At 36.4% G+C, this 19,482-nt stretch overlaps 1 protein-coding gene across 10 annotated transcripts; it reads right to left on the reverse strand.

The window, feature by feature from the left end:
• Window positions 1-3,787: 3,787 nt before the first annotated feature.
• On the reverse strand, window positions 3,788-17,236 carry LOC133847487 (troponin I). Of its 10 annotated transcripts, XM_062282572.1 has the most exons (10): window positions 17,091-17,236; window positions 14,952-14,987; window positions 14,275-14,472; window positions 13,901-14,029; window positions 13,713-13,836; window positions 8,212-8,312; window positions 5,071-5,114; window positions 4,850-4,991; window positions 4,616-4,658; window positions 3,788-4,275 (listed from the first exon to the last, which is right to left on the reverse strand). In XM_062282572.1, coding segments are annotated over exons 2-10 (798 nt in total). In that variant the 5' UTR covers window positions 14,967-14,987; window positions 17,091-17,236; the 3' UTR covers window positions 3,788-4,273. The 10 variants fall into 10 exon arrangements, with proteins under 10 accessions (XP_062138556.1, XP_062138555.1, XP_062138554.1 ...); XM_062282571.1 differs by lacking the exons at window positions 4,616-4,658; window positions 8,212-8,312 and adding an exon at window positions 9,749-9,849; XM_062282570.1 differs by lacking the exons at window positions 4,616-4,658; window positions 8,212-8,312 and adding an exon at window positions 12,017-12,117.
• Between the last annotated feature and the right edge of the window lie 2,246 nt (window positions 17,237-19,482).

Genomic DNA, 19,482 nt, shown 5'->3' on the forward strand with positions numbered 1-19,482 from the left:
GTATTTAAATACTGCGCAATCGTTAGTGACGTCACAGTTGCTCGCAGCCGTATTACCTGTTTAAGCGGAACGATATTTAAAATAGTGAGAAACAAATGTTCGACTTCCTTAAACTAAAGAAAATACCCTGTTTATAAATTGCCACCTGAGTATTAGGCTTTTTATTACAACATATACCAAGATACAAGTTGTAATTATCGGTTTTCCGTATTATAGTATTTTACATATTTATGTGGTCACACCTCAACAACAAACAGCGCCATCTATGCTTCGTTATAGTTATGAATATTCAAATGCAGCTTACAAATATACATAAATTAGAAGCACTTTAATACTGCATTATTCATTTGCATTAATACATCTAAGGATTCATGTGTAATGCATATAAGCTGATTAAAAACCAGTTATAGTTTGGCTATATCCGCATTTTCAAAGGACAAACTTTATCAATTGGCATCAATAATATGGAAACACGCGAAAATCATAACTCAAGAACGACCAAGACGAATTGAATGTCCTTCGGCGTGATGATAGATCTCATCAAAGGTCTTCGATTAATACAGGACCCGCAAAAGTCAGACAGCATTTGACCGAGAAAACCCCAATTTTCATTATTAAAAAATATCGTGTTATCTCGAGTCCAGTAGGAAATATTGGTCTTTTAAGAACCCCAATCAGTTTATCTTTAATAGAAAAATCCTTGTGCCCAAGGACGTCACGATCGTCCTTCAAATAACCGAGATACAGTTGATTATAGAAACTCTAGGCCGTTTTTCTAAACCAACCCCGTGATAAAATTTACGGTAAATTTTATAGGAATATCCTTAAAATCCTTAAGTATCAATCGATAGAGCTAGTTATCCTTATAATACAACAAGAAAGTCCTTGCAAAATAGATTTGAGACAATGATAACAATAAAAACAAAAATTTTTGAATTTTAACGAATTTGTTTATTTTTTGCCGTTTTTTTCTAATTATACCCGCTACCCATAGGGTAGAAGGGTATTATAACTTTGTGCCGGCAGGAAATGTATGTAACAGGTAGAAGGAGGCATCTCCGACCCTATAAAGTATATATATTCTTGATCAGCGTCAACAGCCGAGACGATATAGCCATGTCCGTCTGTCCGTCTGTCCGTCTGTCCGTCTGTGTGTCTGTGTGTCTGTGTGTCTGTCCGTCCGTCCGTATGAACACCTAGATCTCAGAGACTATAAGAGATAGAGCTATAATTTTTTTTCGACAGCATTTGATATGTTTGCACGCAGATCAAGTTTGTTTCAAATTTTAGCCACGCCCACTTCCGCCCCCGCAAATCAAAAAAAACGAATAACAAGTGTAATTTTAAAGCTAGAGCTACGAATTTTGGTATATACAATAATTACTGTAGTAGTTATGATTCCTAAAAATTTGGTTGCGATCAGATAAAAATTGTGGAAGTTATTAAAGAAATACTTTTGTATGGGCAAAAACACCTAATTACTAGGGGTCTGAGTTGCTTTGGGTGACAATCTGGTACATTGTGTCGTCTATGGTATATTTTGAATGGTGTGCTGTATCGATATACCAAACATACCATTTGGTATATTTTTAGTATTTTTTTAGTATTTTCGGTATATTTTGAAAATGATACCGCAATATTTTGCCTTTATTAAAAATGGGTAGCGGGTATCTCACAGTCGAGCACACTCGACTGTAACTTTCTTACTTGTTTTAAATTTGCAACTGGCGCCCAAGTGGATGGCGTCAATAATTTAGTAGGTGACTTGCTGTAGTTTTGCTTGCTTCTGATTTATGTTCGCCTAGTATTTCATTCGCTGGTTAGTCAGTTTTTTGCTGTCATTTGATGCTGTGCTTGGCTAAAAGTACCAAGTGAGCAGACGAAATACCAGGAGAACATAAATCAGTAGCAAGCAGAAATAAAGAAAGTTACTTGCTTATTTGTCGGCTGCCATTTCGCCCCCTAAAGTATGCTGTAAATATATAAAATTTTACAATAATGTTAAACGTTATTTTTCAACTTGAACGGCTGTATTTTTTGTCAGTTGCTTACAATTTTTAAATTTAAGACTGGCGCCAAAGAATTCAATTTTGTATAGCATACTTTGAGGGTACAGCTGGGGTCTTTTTTTGAAAATTGGATATATTGTGGCCATATCCTGTGGGATTTTCAAAGGACCCGTATTGTCAGAATCGCAAGGACCTCCTCCATCGATTGGCATCAACAAATTATGGGATTTTCTAAGGATCCAAGATTTGGAATTTTTTGGTCCAAGGGCCAAAGGATAACTCGAGAACTACAAGGATAATTACAATGTCCTTTGGTCCCTTGATAGGGCTTATTAATACCCAACGACTGATATATCGCTTGCCAGGACATACGCAAGGACATTACGCTCGTCCTTTAAACGATTACTTTTGATTTTTGACGGATTTGTTTTGAATTTTGTCGGTTACTTTCAAATTTTTAATTTTAAATTGGCGCCCACTTGGATGGCGTCACTAATTTAGTAGGTGTCTTGCTGTAGTTTTGCTTGCTTCTGATTTATGTTCTCCTAGTCTTTCATTCGCTGACTGGTCAGTTTTTGCCGTCATTTGATGATGTTCTTGGCCACTTGAAGCAGACGCGAGTACCAAGTGAGCAGATGAAATACCAGGCGAACATAAATCAGTAGCAAGTAGAAATACAGAAAATCACTTGCTTATTAGTGGCAGCTACTTTCACTCCTAAAAGTATGCTACACTATTTTAACAGTATTGCGCGCAAATTTCAAATAACGCATGCCCAACAAATAATTGTAGTATACTTTCAGACTGCACAAATTTAACTACTCATTGCGTCAACGAACCATAGATGGCGCTATTAAGCAGTTGCTGACGAGGCTACAAATTACAATTGAATCTTTATATTTAGTGCTTGTGTTGGATCAGTTTGTGTTTGTAAGAGCAATTTTTGTGTTAAAGGACATAGCGATCATCCTTCCTGACCGAGATGCAGTGCCTTATTGAAATTGTTGACCATTTTTCTATACCAATCCTTAACGACTTGGCAGACATTTGGCAAAAACAAAATTAATCAGACAAAAAATAATTTTTGTGTTTCAAGGGTTTCCTTTTCTTGCCGCTGAGCGCGAAGACCTATTTCAATACAGTTGAAAGAGAACACAGCAATATTTCGTTTTATGAAATGTATTTATTTAGTTGTTGTTTTCATAAATATGCAAGCTTTATTACAATTTGCTAAATTGAAAAAATACTTGTGGGTGAGCGAATTGAGAACAATTTGCCAGAGCAGCTGATGTCGTAAGAGGTATTAGCTATGCCGGGGCTGGCGTCTCGGGCGCCTGTTCCTGTAACAGAACCAGAACCAGAACCGTATAAGTGGATCGATGGACCGATTCGAACGACATTCGTCATGGCCAGGTGCTCAGATTGTTGAGACGGTGTGCTGCGATGATGATGATATCGCAAGTGCAGTGCAAAACGATGTCTAAAGGAATCTCAGCAAAGAAACAAATGCGTGTAAGCGTGCCCAAGGAACTGCAAACTGTGCTCAACTATGGATTACGCGCTACAATAAATGTGCCACAATAAAATAAAATGTAAATTGATAGTGTGGAAAACTAAAAGACATTATTCCGAAGTTCGTGATTTCGTATTTGAAAAACATGCCAGACTTGAGATACTTGAACGAAAAGAATTTTACTTTTAAACTGTTGACAACAGCTTTTATATCGAAATCGACATCGACATCGACAAGAACTGAAAAGAAGGTATACGACGGGCGATTCTTTTTTTTGTAATTTAGTTTAATTTACATTAAAAAATAGAATTTGTAATTAATGAAATATAATAAAAAATAATTCATCAAATCGTTCAGATGTTTGAATGTTGTTTGAATCCTTGACTTGAATTATTTGTAGCTGGTGTTTTTTTTTTGTAATGTTTTCTGATTAAGCTGTAGCGGTTGTTTATTTCATATGTACACACCCAAATATATAGATATATAAAGATATGTATGCCATATATCTGCGTTGTACATAGTTATAACATATATAGATATATATATAGTGAGAATATATACACGTATATTGATTGATAGTATTTTGCTTCAGATAATATTGTTGTGAATATTTTTTGTTGAATTATTATTTTGTTTAGGGCGGGAGTCACGGGTTCAGTGGACACTACTGGACGTAGACACTTAAGCTTCGGCCTCAACCTCCTCCTTTACCTTGGCATCGCCGGGCTTGCCCTTGGACCAGTCGGGTTTCTTCTGCAGAGTTCAAAATCATCATCCAGCAGCAAGCAGCAGATGCAGCACCACATGAAAGTAAAACGAAGGCATTAGTGAATGATCCTCAAATTGGGGCTTAACATTTAACCAGAACATTCCGGATTCAACTGTGCTGGGCACTACGACGACAACTACATTCTACATATAATATTCTACTATACTAAAGTGTGTGTGTGTATTACAGATAAACAACATGTGATCAAAAAATACATAAAAGTACATTGAGACAGAAAGAAAGAAAGAGAGAAAGAGAGAGACAGAGAGTGACGAAAGAGAGGACACTTGGTGCTTAACATAAACACACATTACACATTCTTACACTTTTTGGCTGTTTTTAGAGTAGCGGCATCTTTTATCTTTTTCTATAGAGCGTTTGCGCCGATTTTATATTGCGTTTGAAGATTGATTGCAGTATGGATAGATATATAGCAGATCAATTATAAAGTTTAAGTTCACATTCGGCTAGTTTATTCACTAGTCGTTGCATTTCGTTTACTTAATATTGCGTATACGTAATCGTAGTTCTAATCAAGATTATTAACGCATCACTTACCTCCTTCTCTTCCTCCTCCAATGTGAACTCCTTCTTCTTGACCACCTTAAGTTGGTTGCGGAAGTTGAATTCAGCAGCCTTCTTCTGCAGCTTGGCGAATTTGTTTTCGTATTTGGAGACCTTCTTCAAGGCTGGCTTAACGCTGCACAAAAGATGAAAATCAAATTCAAATTCAAATTAGATTCTAATTCGAGATGCAAAATGTTGTGGATTAAACTTACAATTTGCCACGAAGATCGTTAACTTGGGCATTGAGATCGTTGATCTATGGTTGATCGCAGCGTGTGTGTGAGAGAGAGAGAGAGAATTGAAGAGGAAGAGAGAAATACATCAAGTTAATTATGAATATAAAATGCATCTAAAGTTCAAACTATTTGGTTCAATTGACATATAATCTAAATTGTGGCAAACTACTTGAATATCAAAATCAAAATCAATATAAGCATGCATCATAGCGTGGGTTTTGCAACATTTAGTTGTTGTTTTATTTCTAGTTCTCGAGGAAAACAAGATGCAAGCGGGAGCAAGCGGGGGGAGTTAAACTTACAGCTATCTCTAAAATTAAGACTAAAACTAAAACATTCAAGTGCAGATTCAGATCATTTATACTAGATTGCGAGTTAGAGCATGCGAAAGAACGAGCTAGATTAAGTTACGAGGCACAATTTGCAATTTTATTTTGATTTATTTGATTTAATTTGTTGCTTGTTGGTATAACGGTTGTTTTGAACGGGACATCGGAGGAGCGTTGGTTCTAAGGTCGGTTTCTTTCTTTTTGACTGGTTTGGTTTTCTTATTTTATTTGTTTGGTTTTTGTTTTTTTGTTTTTTGTTTTTGTCGATTGAACAGCATAACATCCAAATGTCGATTTCTCTTCATAATTCTTAATTTTCTTTTGCTTTTTTGTTTCGTTTTCGTTTTCATTTTCATTTTGCTTTTTCTTATCATTCATTGCTTTAAACAGCATTTCATTTATTTTATATACGATATTATTGCGTTGACAAATTTTGTGACCTATTATTTATTATGGATCGGTACCTAACACACCTGAGCGTACGGATCTGGGGCCTGAGGTACTGCACAGCATGCCACATACATTACAAACATTGACTACTGACTGAATTACAACTAATAATATTGTACACAAAAATATATATCAAATTGTCGATCAATATTTTTCTGCATTTTGTGATGTGTTTCTTTTCATTTGCTTCTTCATGTCTTTCATTTGTTTGTTAAGCTTTTTTATTATATATATTTAATTTTTTTTTAATTTTGTTGGAGCAACACTCGGGTTCAATATAACAGAACGTGTTATCGGTATCGGTAGTAGAACGGTGAATCGGTAAATCGGTAGAACGGTAACGGTAACATTTAGTAGACAGCGGTGGCAATGATTAGCGGTAGCTGGTTAAAGCGAACCGACACTTGGACACAAATCAGCCCCTATTTCCCCCTTCCATTATTATCATTATTACTCTTTTCATTTGTATTTCTTTCTTTTGTGGTTGTGAAATCAAGTTAAGAACTTAAGAAAATCGACGCTTGGCTTTTATGCTCTTCAATTGCTTGGATTTTACGCTTTTCTCAATTATAATAATAATTAATGTTGCTTTGCTGTTTGTTTTCTCTTTTTTTTTCTTTTCTTCTTTTTTTTTTAGTTAAGGCGAGCGTCAGATAGAAAGAGAGCGAGCTAGTTAAACGAACGATACAATGTTTTTGTTTAATTGTCATTACACACATTACATTATTTACAATGAAGTGCGTGCGGTTGAGGTCGAAGTGGATTTGAAACTTTTTTTGGTTGATAGGTTCCAGCGCACAGGTTCTGTTTGTTGTAAAGTTGGGCTTGCCCCTTATTTGTTTGTTCTTGCTGCTTTCATTGTTGCAAAGGGGGGGCAAAGGTTGTGTACACGTTGTTGTTGTTGTTATTTAATTATTGTCTGTGGTTTTGCTGTTGACTACTTGTGTGTGTGTGTGTGTGTGTGTGTTTGTGTTTGTGTGTGTGCCATTGCTGCTGTTTTTGACAAGTGCACATGCAGAACTTTTAATAAAATAACCATTGCCTACATTTGTGCGCGCGCGTGCTTTAATTGAATTGTTGTTGTTGTAAGATTGTATATTACTTTGTCTGTTTCTGATTGTGTCGAAATTAGTGTGTCAACGTGTCTTGTGTGGGTGTGTGCTCGTGCTTGTGTTGTTGTTGTTGTTGTTGTTGTCAACGGACGCACAGACAGAGGCAACAAAAGTAGGTGCAGATGACGCGTCAGCGAAACAAACAAATTATCACAGAATGAAAAACACAATTAAACAAAACTTAGATATATATATTTCATATATATATATATAACATTATTAAGAAGAAGTAGCGAAGAAGAAAACACAAAACAATGTCAGAAATTTTGGTGTGCAACAATTTGAAAATTTTCAAAAGAAATAACAGATCTAGTGAATATCAAGAACAAAAGATTTTTTTTGTTTTTCGTTTTTTTGCAGTGTTTTTGTCGTGTACAATGTGCAATGTGAGTGCTTCGATTGCCAAATGGAATGTGCAGTAAATCGCAAGAATCTCAATCTAAATCTAAACAGCCTCAAAATGCAGTCAAAGTCGATTTTTGTTTTTTTTTTCTTTTTTAAGTCGTAGACTGAAGAAACTAACCTCACTTTGGCCAATATAATAATATTATATATCTAAATCTCTTTATAAAGATTGTGCATTTTAACTGTACGTAGCGTGAGGCGATAAACTTGTCTTTTTGTTATGAAGTTTGTTCGATTGATTGATTGACTGATTGACTGATTGATGGCGTCTGTTGCTGCAGTTCTCTATGGCAATTTTCAACTCACACTTATTAACTTTTTTTTTTTTTTTTTTTTCTTTTTAGTTTGGTTGTTGATTGGATTGTGTTTCCGTTTTGAATTTGTTGTTTTTTTTTTTAAATTAAAGGTAACATGAGATTAAGAACGGCATTAAAAACTTGAAAATCGAACAAAGAGTAGTAAGAATAATAAAGAACCATTTATATGTTGTACATAATATGTATAAATACGTATTTGAGTTGTTTTTTTTTTTTTGGTTTGAATGTGAACAATTAAGGAAACAGATACAAGAAAGAGACACAATAATTTAATAAAGAAAAAAAATATTCAAGAACTTTTGTTTGAACATGACATGAGCGCATACCGGAAAATTAAACATGGTACTAACAAAATTTGATGTTGCATTTGTCTGTTTTGTTTTTTTCTTTTGTATTTAGAGTTTGTATTTTTTTTTTTGAGATATGTTTGGTTCATATATATTGTAAACATATATATATGGATATTTGTTTTAAATTGAATTGAATTGAAAATTGTTGCAGTACCTCCCAGTCTTTTTTCCTGACTTCGTATTCCAGATCCCATTTCTGGCCTTCACAAATATACATACGCTCGTAATACTCTTCGCAAATCTCTTGCAATTCGCCTGTAAAAACATATTTTTGGGGTATTTGTTTTGTTTTTGTTTTTTTTTCTTTTTTGGTTTGTCGTTGTTTCGACGTTTTTACATTATTTTTTTAAGATTTAATTGTATTTTTTTGGTACGGTTTACTTTGTCACTACGAATCTTAAAGAACTAGAAATAACTTTCATGTTTTGTTTATATTGTTTTTATAAAATTATATCTATCATATATGTATATGCAAATATCATAATTATATAATCAGTTGATTTCTTTTATCGTTTTGTTTTCATTCTTTTCTTTTTTTTTTAGCATTTGATGCAGCTTCATTAGATGTTATGTGTTCGGTAAGTTTTCTTTCATTTCGAGAATTGATTTGAATTGAAAAATAGATTTGAGTTTCGGGTGAACCTTTTTTTTTATATATAGTATTTGGAATGGGGGCGCAACGTTCGGGTCTGAGAAATGTCTTTATACTGTTGTTGTTGGTTATGGTATTTGGTATATGTTATAATTGTGGTTTGAAAATTGATCATTTGAGCGAAAAATACTCCATAGTCGGACAAAATAGAATTTGATAGAATAACGGAGAAATATAGATAGAGAGAGAGAGAGAAAGAGATAGACTCATTCGGCAGGTTTAGTTGATAGTCACTATTAATTGAAGTTTTTTTTAAGTATCTGCATTAACTTTAGCTTCGAGCCAAAGCCGAAGTCTGTTGTAATGAGAGAGACAACCTCCGAGAGAGAGAGAGAGAGAGAGTCCAGGATCAATAGTTAGCTCTCGTTTTGTTTAGATATCAAATTGAAAATCCTGATCAACGTTTCTCCGGAGGGGGTCTCCCGATTTGCAGAGTTCAAAGCTCGCGCCGATTTGCTTAGTATCGTGCGCCTTATATATTTATATATATGTATTTATATATGCAAATATTAAATAAGAAATTTTGTTTTATTTTTTTTTTTTTTGTATGGTTGTACTTTGTTTTTAAAGTTTAGAGCAGTTAAAAACAATATCAAAAATTAGGTTTCAAGAAGAAAGAAAAAGAATGAACTAAAAAATTATTATTAAGAAATATTCAGATAAAAAATTAAATATCAAGGGCAAAAAAAAAAATAGAATAGTTATTATTATTATTATAATTATGATTATTATAGTGATTATTATTATTGCTGTAGTTGTTGTTGTTGCTGTTTTGTTGTAGTTGCTGTTGTTGCTTTTTATATATTATAATAGTATAATAATTGTTGAATTCAATTGTAATAATAATAATTAAGAAAAAAAAAACATTCGCATTTTGGTTGCTCATTTGTTTTGGTATTTGCTTGTTGGTAATTCGGTATTTTGTGTTTAAATATTTTTTTTTTTTTTTTTTTTTTGGTTTGGCATATTTGTATATTGTTTTCTTGAATTGATATTTTTGTTTTTTTTGGGTGCAAGGCAAAATTTGTTTGGAATTTACCTCTTGTGCTTTGACTTTCTGCACGTGCTCTAAATCAAATTTATCGCCCTCCAAATTGTAAACGCGTTGCCAATATTGTTTGCATATTGTTTGCAGTTCGGCTGTGGTATCGGTAAAGTAATCGGTAATCGTTATCGGTATCGTTATCGGTATGCGTAACGTAAATAGTCCGAGTTGACGTAACCGCGTTACGTTCAATCGCAAAACGATAATCAAGTTCGAGTGTGCGTGTGTGAGTGTGTTGGTGAGAGAGTGTGTGAGAAAGAGAGAGAGTGTGTGTGTGTGTTTGTGTGTGTGTGTGTGTAAGTGTGTATTGTCATAGTCATTGCAGTGTAAATGTATGTGCAAAAAGTTACGCATATTGATGCGGATATAAGAAAAAGACAGATAGTTATATAAAGAGAAAAGTGTGTGAAAGAGAGAGAGAGAGAGAGGAAGAGAGACAAATAGTTGTTTATGTTGAATGAAAGTTGTATTATGCGAGAGATTTCGGGTGATAGTGAAAGAGGGATATAGAAAAAGAGAGAAAGATAGAGAGTGAAAGAAAGAGAGAGAGAGAGAGACAGTGAGACAGTGATCGATAGATTTTGATTTTGTGAAGGAGTGACAGAGACGACGCACATGTTACGCGCGTTGTTCGGCGCGTGTCAGAGAAAGAGAAGGAATACAAGATTAATATCAAAGTCAGTTATTGAACTTTATCCTTAGCTCTATTCACCTATTCATACGAATTGCATATACATAAATACATAATAATGTGCTTTGGCATTATCATTATCATTGGCTTTATCATATTCATTTTCATTTTCATTTTCATATTGATTTTCATTGTCATTATTATTGTCATTACGTTTCTTATTTTCTTTGTACTTTATTTTTCTGTTTTTTTTTTTTTTTTTTTTTTTGTTGTGTAGTGCGCTACATTTTGTTTCGTGTGTGTTTTCATGAGGTGTCTGTTGTTGTGGTACTTGTTGTTGTTGTTGTGGTTGTTGCTATTGTATTGGTTGTTGTTGTTGTTGTTGTTGTGCTTGTGCTTGTGGCTGAGGCAGTGGTTGTGTCTGTGCTTGAGGTGGATAAGTGATAGACCCTGCTTAACAACTAAATGGTAGACCCCGTTTACTCATAGCTGGTTTCTTAGTTACTCGTTACTCGTTACTCATTACTCGTTACTCGTTATTCGTAATTCGTTGTTCGTTGTAATTGGGTTTTAGTAAAAGCTGTATACAAAATACAAAATAACAACAGCCTCTACGTGTTCTACGACAAAAAAAGACACACACAGATTTATAACTAAAAACTTGTTAAATTGCTTAATCTAAATGGCGGCACATCAATCAAAAAAAAACAAAATCATGATGGCCAGCCAAAAAAAGTAGCGAGTAGCCAAGCTCAAAAAGCAAAATAGCTGGTCACATGACGAAAAGTTCTGTCAAGGTTGTCAGCTGTTGTTTTATTTTTTCGGAGATGTTTTAGTAAAAGCAGCGAGTTATCTTCGGTCGACCCATATATTATTATTTAATTGGGGATCGAGTCGTGACCTCAAGCTGATAGAGTTAACTTTGGGTTAATGGCAGAAAGGATACTCTTTATTTATTTATTTTTTTTTTTTGGTTTGGTTTGGTCTGGTTTTATTTACTTGAATAGTTTTTGGCGTTTTCGTTTGTCGGGTTTTTGTTCACCAAAATTCAAAGAGGGATATCAAATTTTGAAAGTGCGCTCTCTTGATGGCTTTTTTGATTCAAAACTTGCATTGCTCTCATCCAAAATACAAAAATAATCAATGGACAAAAATACTATTGTGGGTTAACTACTACTATGCTCAAAAAAATCAATGTGATCTACAGCTACAGGATGCCCCAGTCGAATACACACACACGTTGAGTGAGAGACACAAACAAAAAAGAGAGAGAGAGAGAGATTGAAGAGGGGATGGCCGCCAGATGGCGCTTTGGTGCCGGCATCTTTGAAATATTTGCATATATTTTTTCAGGTGCATCGGGAGTAAATTTTGTACTACGATCCAAAATGTGTGTGTGTGTGTCGGAGTGTCTGTGTGTGTGTGGAGCATTTTACGAGTGGTTATTAACAGTTTTCCACAAAAAAAAAAAAACGTAATTATTCTACGAGACTACGGCAAGAAAAAATAGAGTACGACTCAAGTTCTCTGTTTGGTTTTGATTCTGAATTCTTTTTTTTTGTTGGTTGTTGTTTTCTAGAAAACAAGAGAATTGCAACAAATATATTGAGTGAATCGGGTGCAACGCTTGCCTCATAATCCTTTCTGGCTACCTCGTGCTCCACATCGTATTTCTCAGACTCCAATTTCAGTATCTTACTGTAATAATCCTGACAAACTTTCTGTAGTGTATCTGCGAATGTTCAAAAACGAGTGAGTCGCGAGATTTCTCAACAACGACGCCAACTTGTGTGTTTGTGTGTGTCGGGGAGGTGTGGAGGTGTCGAGGTGTGTGTGAGTGTTGGGTGTGAAACAAAGGGTGTAAAACGGGTGTAGATCAAGTGTTGCTTTTGGGGTGTTTTGTTTTGTTTTGTTTTTTGGTTGTGTGGTTTTTGTTGCATATGATACGACTTCCCAGAGACAGAGACGGAGACGGAGACAAAGAGTGAAAGACAGAGAGAGAGAGAATGGACGGGATAGAGAGCGCGACGAGAGCTAAAAGAGTTTTTTGGTAATACTGAGATCATTAAGTTGGGTTAAAGATACGATATATATTTCCATATATACAAGGGACTTTTGTTGTTGTTGTTGTTGTTGATCAGTTGTTGGTTAAATTTTTGGCTTGAGAATTAAGAGTGTATTATACAAGAGTGAGTAGACAGCAATTATACATATAAGTATGTTGTAATTGAGATTTTAGAATTAGCTGCAGAATATAGAGATAAATATAGATATATATATGTATGTATAAAGAGAGACAGAGAGAGAGAGAGAGAGAGAGAGAGAGAAGGTGTTTGCTGCTTTTGCTTTAGCCATTTAGCTATTGCTCTTATGATTGTAGTTGTAAGTGTTAAGTTAAGTAGTTTTGATTTTGATATATAGTATGTGAAACGAATGCGATTCGCACTCATAGATATACTCTATATATATATAGATAGGTAGATATGTATGTATGATTGTTTGTGTGTACCTCAACATCCTTGCGCTTAACAACATACTCAAGATCATATTTCTGGTCCTCCAATTTATTAATCCTGTCATAGTGTTGCTTAATCAGGGTTTTCAGTGTATCTGCAGCCCAGATACACGGATACAATTGCAAATAGATATATTTGTGTGTGTGTGTGTGTGTGTGTGTGTGTGTTTGTGTTTGTGTTGGGATAGATACATATAACAATCATTGTGGACATGGGCGTGATTGTGTATTTGTATGTGTGTGTTTTGGGAATACGGGACACAGGGAAATATAGATTGGAGAGAGAGAGAGAGAGAGAGAGAGAAAAATAGACATATTTAAATACATATCAAATGCTTTTCTTGTGTACGAGTATCTATGTTTAGGTGTATGTGTGTGTGTGTGCTTGTGCTTGTGTGTGTCTGTGTGTGTGTGGAGCGCAACTTGTTCTTTTCTTTACAATTTTCATCGGTTTTATTCCAGTGTGCATGTGTAAGTGTGTGTGTGTTTGATGATAGATGACACTTTGTAGAATTTAATGTTTATGCATCTTTTTTTTCGTTTTTTTGATTTTTCTTTTGCATTGCTTTTCTTTTTAGATATGATGAGGAAAACAGCAAAAGCAAATTCAAAGTTGCCTTCAATTTACTTCTGCTGTTCACTCTTCATTTTTCTTTTACGCATTTTTTATATTCATTTCTATGCTTTTCTCGATTATTATTTCATAGTTCTATAAAAAGTTTGATTTACGCCATTTCTTTTTTTTTTTTTTTTTTTTGGTATTTCAATTCAAAATTTGCTGGATTTGATTCGCTTGGACCGCAGAGACTTACCTTCGCTGGCATCACTGAGATTCCTTGGGCTGCCGCAACGTTCTTCAATGATGCGTCTACGTTCAGCCGCTTTGCGTTCCTGTTCTTTCTTCAATTCCTCAGCGGCTTTCTTGCGCAGCAACAACTGCAAGCAGAATGAATAATGATAAGTGGATAAATCAAGATGCGACAAAGCATTGGACACTTACCCGGAGTTTCTTCTTCCTTTCTGGGGTCATGAAACCCTTCTTGGCCTTCTTGGCCTTGGAGGCTTCCTCCATACGCTTGCGCACCTCAGCACGCTTGCGCTCGATCTCAGCCTGTTTAGCCTTCTTAGCCTGCAAAAAGGGGGGAAGGGAAGAATAACAATCAATCAATCAACGCTGATGCTGATGCTGATGCTTGTAGCATAACATTTAGATGGCACACGCATAATGGTGATAATATCGTTGGAGATATACGATTCGTTGAACAATTGGAAACGAGGGGGAGGGAGGAGTGGCGAGATCACAACTTGTTTGGACGCTGAGGCGATTGCCGATTGCCGATTGCTTAAGGCACGGCTACACGTACACCAGTGTACCTCCTCGGCCTTCACTTTCGGATCGTTGGGATCCTTGGGGGGCCCGGCGGGCGCTGCTGCCGCCGCTTTGCCATTGGCCGCCGGCGCCGCTGCCGCTTTGCCATTAGCAGCTGGAGCCGCTGCAGCTTTACCATTGGCAGCTGGTGCAGCTGCAGCTGCAGCTGGAGCTGGAGCTGGCGCCGCTGCTGCTGCCTTTTTCTGCAATCACAAAGAGAGAGAGAGAAAACAGGGTATAAATATCATTTGAAATGGAATCTAATAAATCATAAAAAGACATTGTAGACAGCACAACAAGACAAGACAAAACAGGACAAACGACAAACAATCGCATAGACATTGATCACTTGGCGACTGTTTCCCCTGTTATCGCGTCTGCTGAGCTCTCTTGTCTCTTGTTTCTAGTCTCTGCAAGCAAATCTGTGAAAGCAAAAAAGGGAACTAGTTGCAGCGTGAGAAAGCCTTAGACTAAGTTAGTGTTAAGCTTGGGCATAGATTATGCATCTCTTACTCACCTCAACAGTTGTGACTCCCTCGGCGCAGCAGAGTTCGATTCTCCAAAATGATCACACACACACAATTTTTGCACTTTTAACACTGTTAACTGCGAAAAGGAAGTCGAGTTAGTTAAGTCTATGTCTAGGCAAAGCTGGTTTGCTGTTCAGCGATACTTACCTCACCTCATCATCAGCCATTTTGATTTGTGTTTTTAGTTACTGCAAGTAGAGAAAGAGTCGAGCACAACGGTTGAATGATTAGTGAATGCAACTGACACAAGCTGTGATGTTGATGCTGATGTTGCATGACATCATCACGACACACATACACACACACACACCCACACACACACTCAGAGAGAGAGAGAGAGAGAGGGGGTGGGGGTGTGTGGGTGAAGCGACAGGCTGTCGCTTAATTGGCTTGTACAAAATGTTCCATAAATCCAAAATAATAGCCTGATTTCTACTGCTGCTGCTGATTCTACATCGACATACATACACGCACACACACATCCATGTGGCGGGGGCGAACACACAGTGCGTATGCGCAATGCATATAGATAAACAGATTACGTATACGCCAGCGTTGCCGCACCGTATATGGGGGGCCGCCTGCTGATCGCACGCTCGCTCTCGCACTCTCTCGCTCTCACTGCTGCCACTCTGCTGGCAGGTGCGAGCGAGATGGCCTACACACACACACACACAATTAATATTTTTTTTTTGCCTATCGATATCCAATTACAAAAGGTGAGAATGAGAATGAGAACGAGAACGAGAGCGAAAACGAAAGCTCGTTACGCACAACAGAAAAGCTCGCTCACGCGAAAGCTATGTGAAAGCTAATGCAACCACCGAAGCGAGTGATTGATCAAGTCCATTGATTAGCCAGATACTAGATGATTATGCTCTCTCGTTCATGGCATTGCTGAACTTGTAGCTGCCAAACCTTAACGACAGCTGAACCACGACAAGTCAAGCCAAATGGGTCAACTAAATAGAGTATTTACTATATTAGTAATTTCACTGAAGGACGCGTCGAAAAAGCTTAAAAGTGCCAAAGCTTTGCCTTGACGCAATAACAATAACAAAAGCTTTGCAAATTCTAAATGGAATTCGAAAATATATATATAGAAATAATCTCAGATATTGAATGCTATCTATACACCGAAAATATACTCGAATATATAGTATGTATGTATGTAGTAAAGTTATGCTTTCTATAAAGTTAAAGTTCTATACTTTTTCGAACTGATCGTAAGCATTATAACCAACAACTTTATGGCTAAAGTAGTTGAGTTTCGAAATTTCCAAGTTCAGCGCGAAGTCCATCGATTCAATTTCAAATCTTTTTTTCTATATATTCATAGTATATATGCGTATATATATCTGCGTACGAATATGCATATATATATATATATATATACATATGTATATGTGTGTGTGTGTGTGTTAGTGTGTATACAATGGCACATTTCTATTTTGGGGCAGTTGCCGCTGTCGCTGTTGCTGTTGTTGTTGCTGCTGACTTGGCTTTTGGCTTATTCGCTGCTAGCTGCTCGCATCTGTATCTGTATATGTATTTGTATTTGTATCTGTGTGGCTGTCTCTTGTATCTGACAGCTACATTTTTAGCTTTTGCACGCACACACACACACACACGCACACATACAACACACACACACACAGAGAGATAGATGCCTGTGCGCATATGTATCACACTTCTTACATAATCGTTGCGAATTATGAATCGAACATTTCAAAAATTCGAAAATTCGAAAATCAAATTCGTATTCAATTTCAAAAACAAAATCAAATCTCTTTTGATGAAAGCGCATTTTTGCTTTGTTAATCCTTGGCTACGCTTTTGCTGTCGTACTTTTTGAGCACTTGAAAAAAATATTGTAAAAAAAAATACGCAAAAAAAAGTAACTAGAAAAAAAAATGTGTTGAGTTATATCCATGATATATAGAGATATGGAGGATATATAGTAAAGTCGTTAGATTGTCACACGCACGCGTTGTTCATTCAAAAGTTTTCTTGTTCTTTTGTTTTTGTTCGTTGCACACAATTTGTTGTTGGTTTTTTTTTTGCATTGTTGTTGAATGTCGATTGAAATTTTTTTTTGGGTTTTTTTTTTTTTGCAGTCGATGCAGCTGCAGTTTTTCTTTTTCTTTCTCGTTTTCTCTTGTTTTCTTTTTGCTGATCATGATTATTATTTTGGAACAAGTATGGATTTGCTTTGATCTTTGCATATTTTGTTGCATTTCTTTTGTGCCAGAGAAAAAAAACTTGTGGCCAGAGCAGCAACCCACACTCACCTTCAAGGAATTAGAAAAAAAAGAAAAAAAATTGAGCGATGCTGTCGATCACACGAATCGGATGGTACTGAACGACACAAAAAGACTGAACGGTCCGACGATCCACGGCAGACTATATTCTAGTGGCTGCCAACCGATGGATACAGATACCGATTCGGAATCCGATTCAGATTCGGATTCGCCACACACACGCACACACACACACATACACGCATCGATATCTATCCGCCCACCTGCCCGTCCTTCGACTGTATTTTGGACGCTTGCTCTCGCTGTGCTGAGAGAGGGAGAGAGAGAGAGAGAGCTAGAGTGGGAGAGTGGGAGTGAGCGAGAAGGCAAACGTGTGTGAGAGAGCGAGAGGGACGAACGTGCACATGTATTTGTGGCCTATGTGTCTGTATCTGGGCGCACATCCTAAAAATAGACGGCGCTGGCAACCCAAATCGAAATGGATACCGAAAAATGTGTTGCCCACGTTTTCATGGTGTTGGTGTTGCTTCTCTTGTTGTTCTTGTTGTTTCTCTAGTTGTTGTTGTTGCTGGCGCTGCGCTCTGCGATCTCTGCGATCAGCCAGTGGCCAACGACTCGACTCTATGCTGCCTGCTGCCTGCTGCAAGGCACTTGGAGAAACCAGCCAAAGCAAATGTGTGTGCGTGTGTATGTGTGTGTGTGTGTATCACATAATATGCGTGTGTGTGTGTGTGTTGGCTATGTAAGCGGAGCCGCTTGGAATTCAATGCATGTATAAAAATAAGTTTGCTCCAGTTGAGCGGTTCAGTTGAGTGGGCCAGCGATACGATTCTCTCATCGACGTCGTCGTCGTTGTTGTTGTTGATGGCGGCCTCCATATGCAATTAACCAGGCATGCAAACAATAGCGAAAGCCAAACAATTTGACAAACGTTGTGACTGCAACCCTGGTACCCTGCTACCCCAAAAGATACCCCAAAAAGAAATCAAAGGAACTTTCATCATTGAAATTACGAATAAAATTCCTAATCATAATACAGATTATGAAAGAAGATACTGTCAGAAAATGAATCGAAATCAGTCAGAAATCAAGCAAAGAAATTGCATTATCTTAACTTGAATGCTCATTTAATTATTCATTCATTCAAAGTGTAACAATAATTCGGTCTGTCTTCTATTCCCATTTTAATCGCCTTTGTTTATTTTTACTCTCTCTAGTCTCCACTCGAAATTATGAACTTAATCTGCAGCCAAAGGCACTTCAGATACATTTTGTATGTATCTATGTATGCGCACTATTTTCAGATGCTATGAAATGACCTATTTACTGAGAGGACGCGAACTCGGTTCGCAGCACAGCACATAAAAAAAAAAATCAAAATCAAAATCAAGTCAAACAAGAAGTGAAACGATTTCAAGAGCAACAAACTTAACACAAATTTGGATTTATGTAATCGCCAAATATTATATATTGCAATTTACTTGCGAAACATATTTTGGTTGAAATCAAATAAGAGACAACAACAAGAAAATTGTGGCAAACAATCAATTAAGTGCGGAAATCTTGCCCTAAAACTACGAAACGAATCATACATAATATATATATATGGTATATATAGTATATGTGTGTATATAGTATATATATATCTATACATAGATTGTATGATTTGGCAAAGTGTGTGTCGATGACGCTGCAACGCGTCGTATGCGCAATCTGCCAAAGGCAAACAATCAGCAAAACACAAATCAGACAAAACAGACAGTTGCACACGTCGATTCAGAATCAGAATCAGAATCCGATTCAGATACAGATACAGATACAGATACAGACACACAGATATATTATCTTTAGGCAGCTGCCTTGCAAGCTCAGTGCTAATGTGCAAAAAATTTCCTAAAAATTCCCCAACACAAAATTGTTAATGTTGATGTTGTTGTTGCTGTTGTTGTTGTCTTTGAAGCAATTTTCGTTTCAATCACGTCTGATTATTTGCGTATGTGTGGGTGTGTGTGTGGGTGTGAGTGTGTGGGCGTGCATTACCATATAGCCAGCATTTAATTTGTAGATATGTATAATATATACACTTCTTTCTCTATATACATATATACATACATGTATGTATCTCTCTGTAAACTTTCGTGTTGAAAACAACAAAGAATTCTTCAGCTTCTTCAAAATTTCTACACATTGAAATTTCGAAATTATTGTTGTTGCTGCTATTTTGTGTGTTTTGTTTTTCATTTTTGAGAAAAAATTTTGAATTTTCTATTTCTTGGTCGGGTCGGGCGTGTTTTGTTTGTCTTGTATTTAGAAATAGAACATTTTGTAGGCAGCAGCAGCAAAATCAGCATCAGCAGCGAACGATTCATGTAGCGCAGCGAGCATCTCTGATCTTCTTTATTCTATCTTCTATCCATGAGAT

The sequence above is a fragment of the Drosophila sulfurigaster genome, chromosome X, assembly GCF_023558435.1.
Source record: "Drosophila sulfurigaster albostrigata strain 15112-1811.04 chromosome X, ASM2355843v2, whole genome shotgun sequence".
NCBI classification, from domain to species: domain Eukaryota; kingdom Metazoa; phylum Arthropoda; class Insecta; order Diptera; family Drosophilidae; genus Drosophila; species Drosophila sulfurigaster.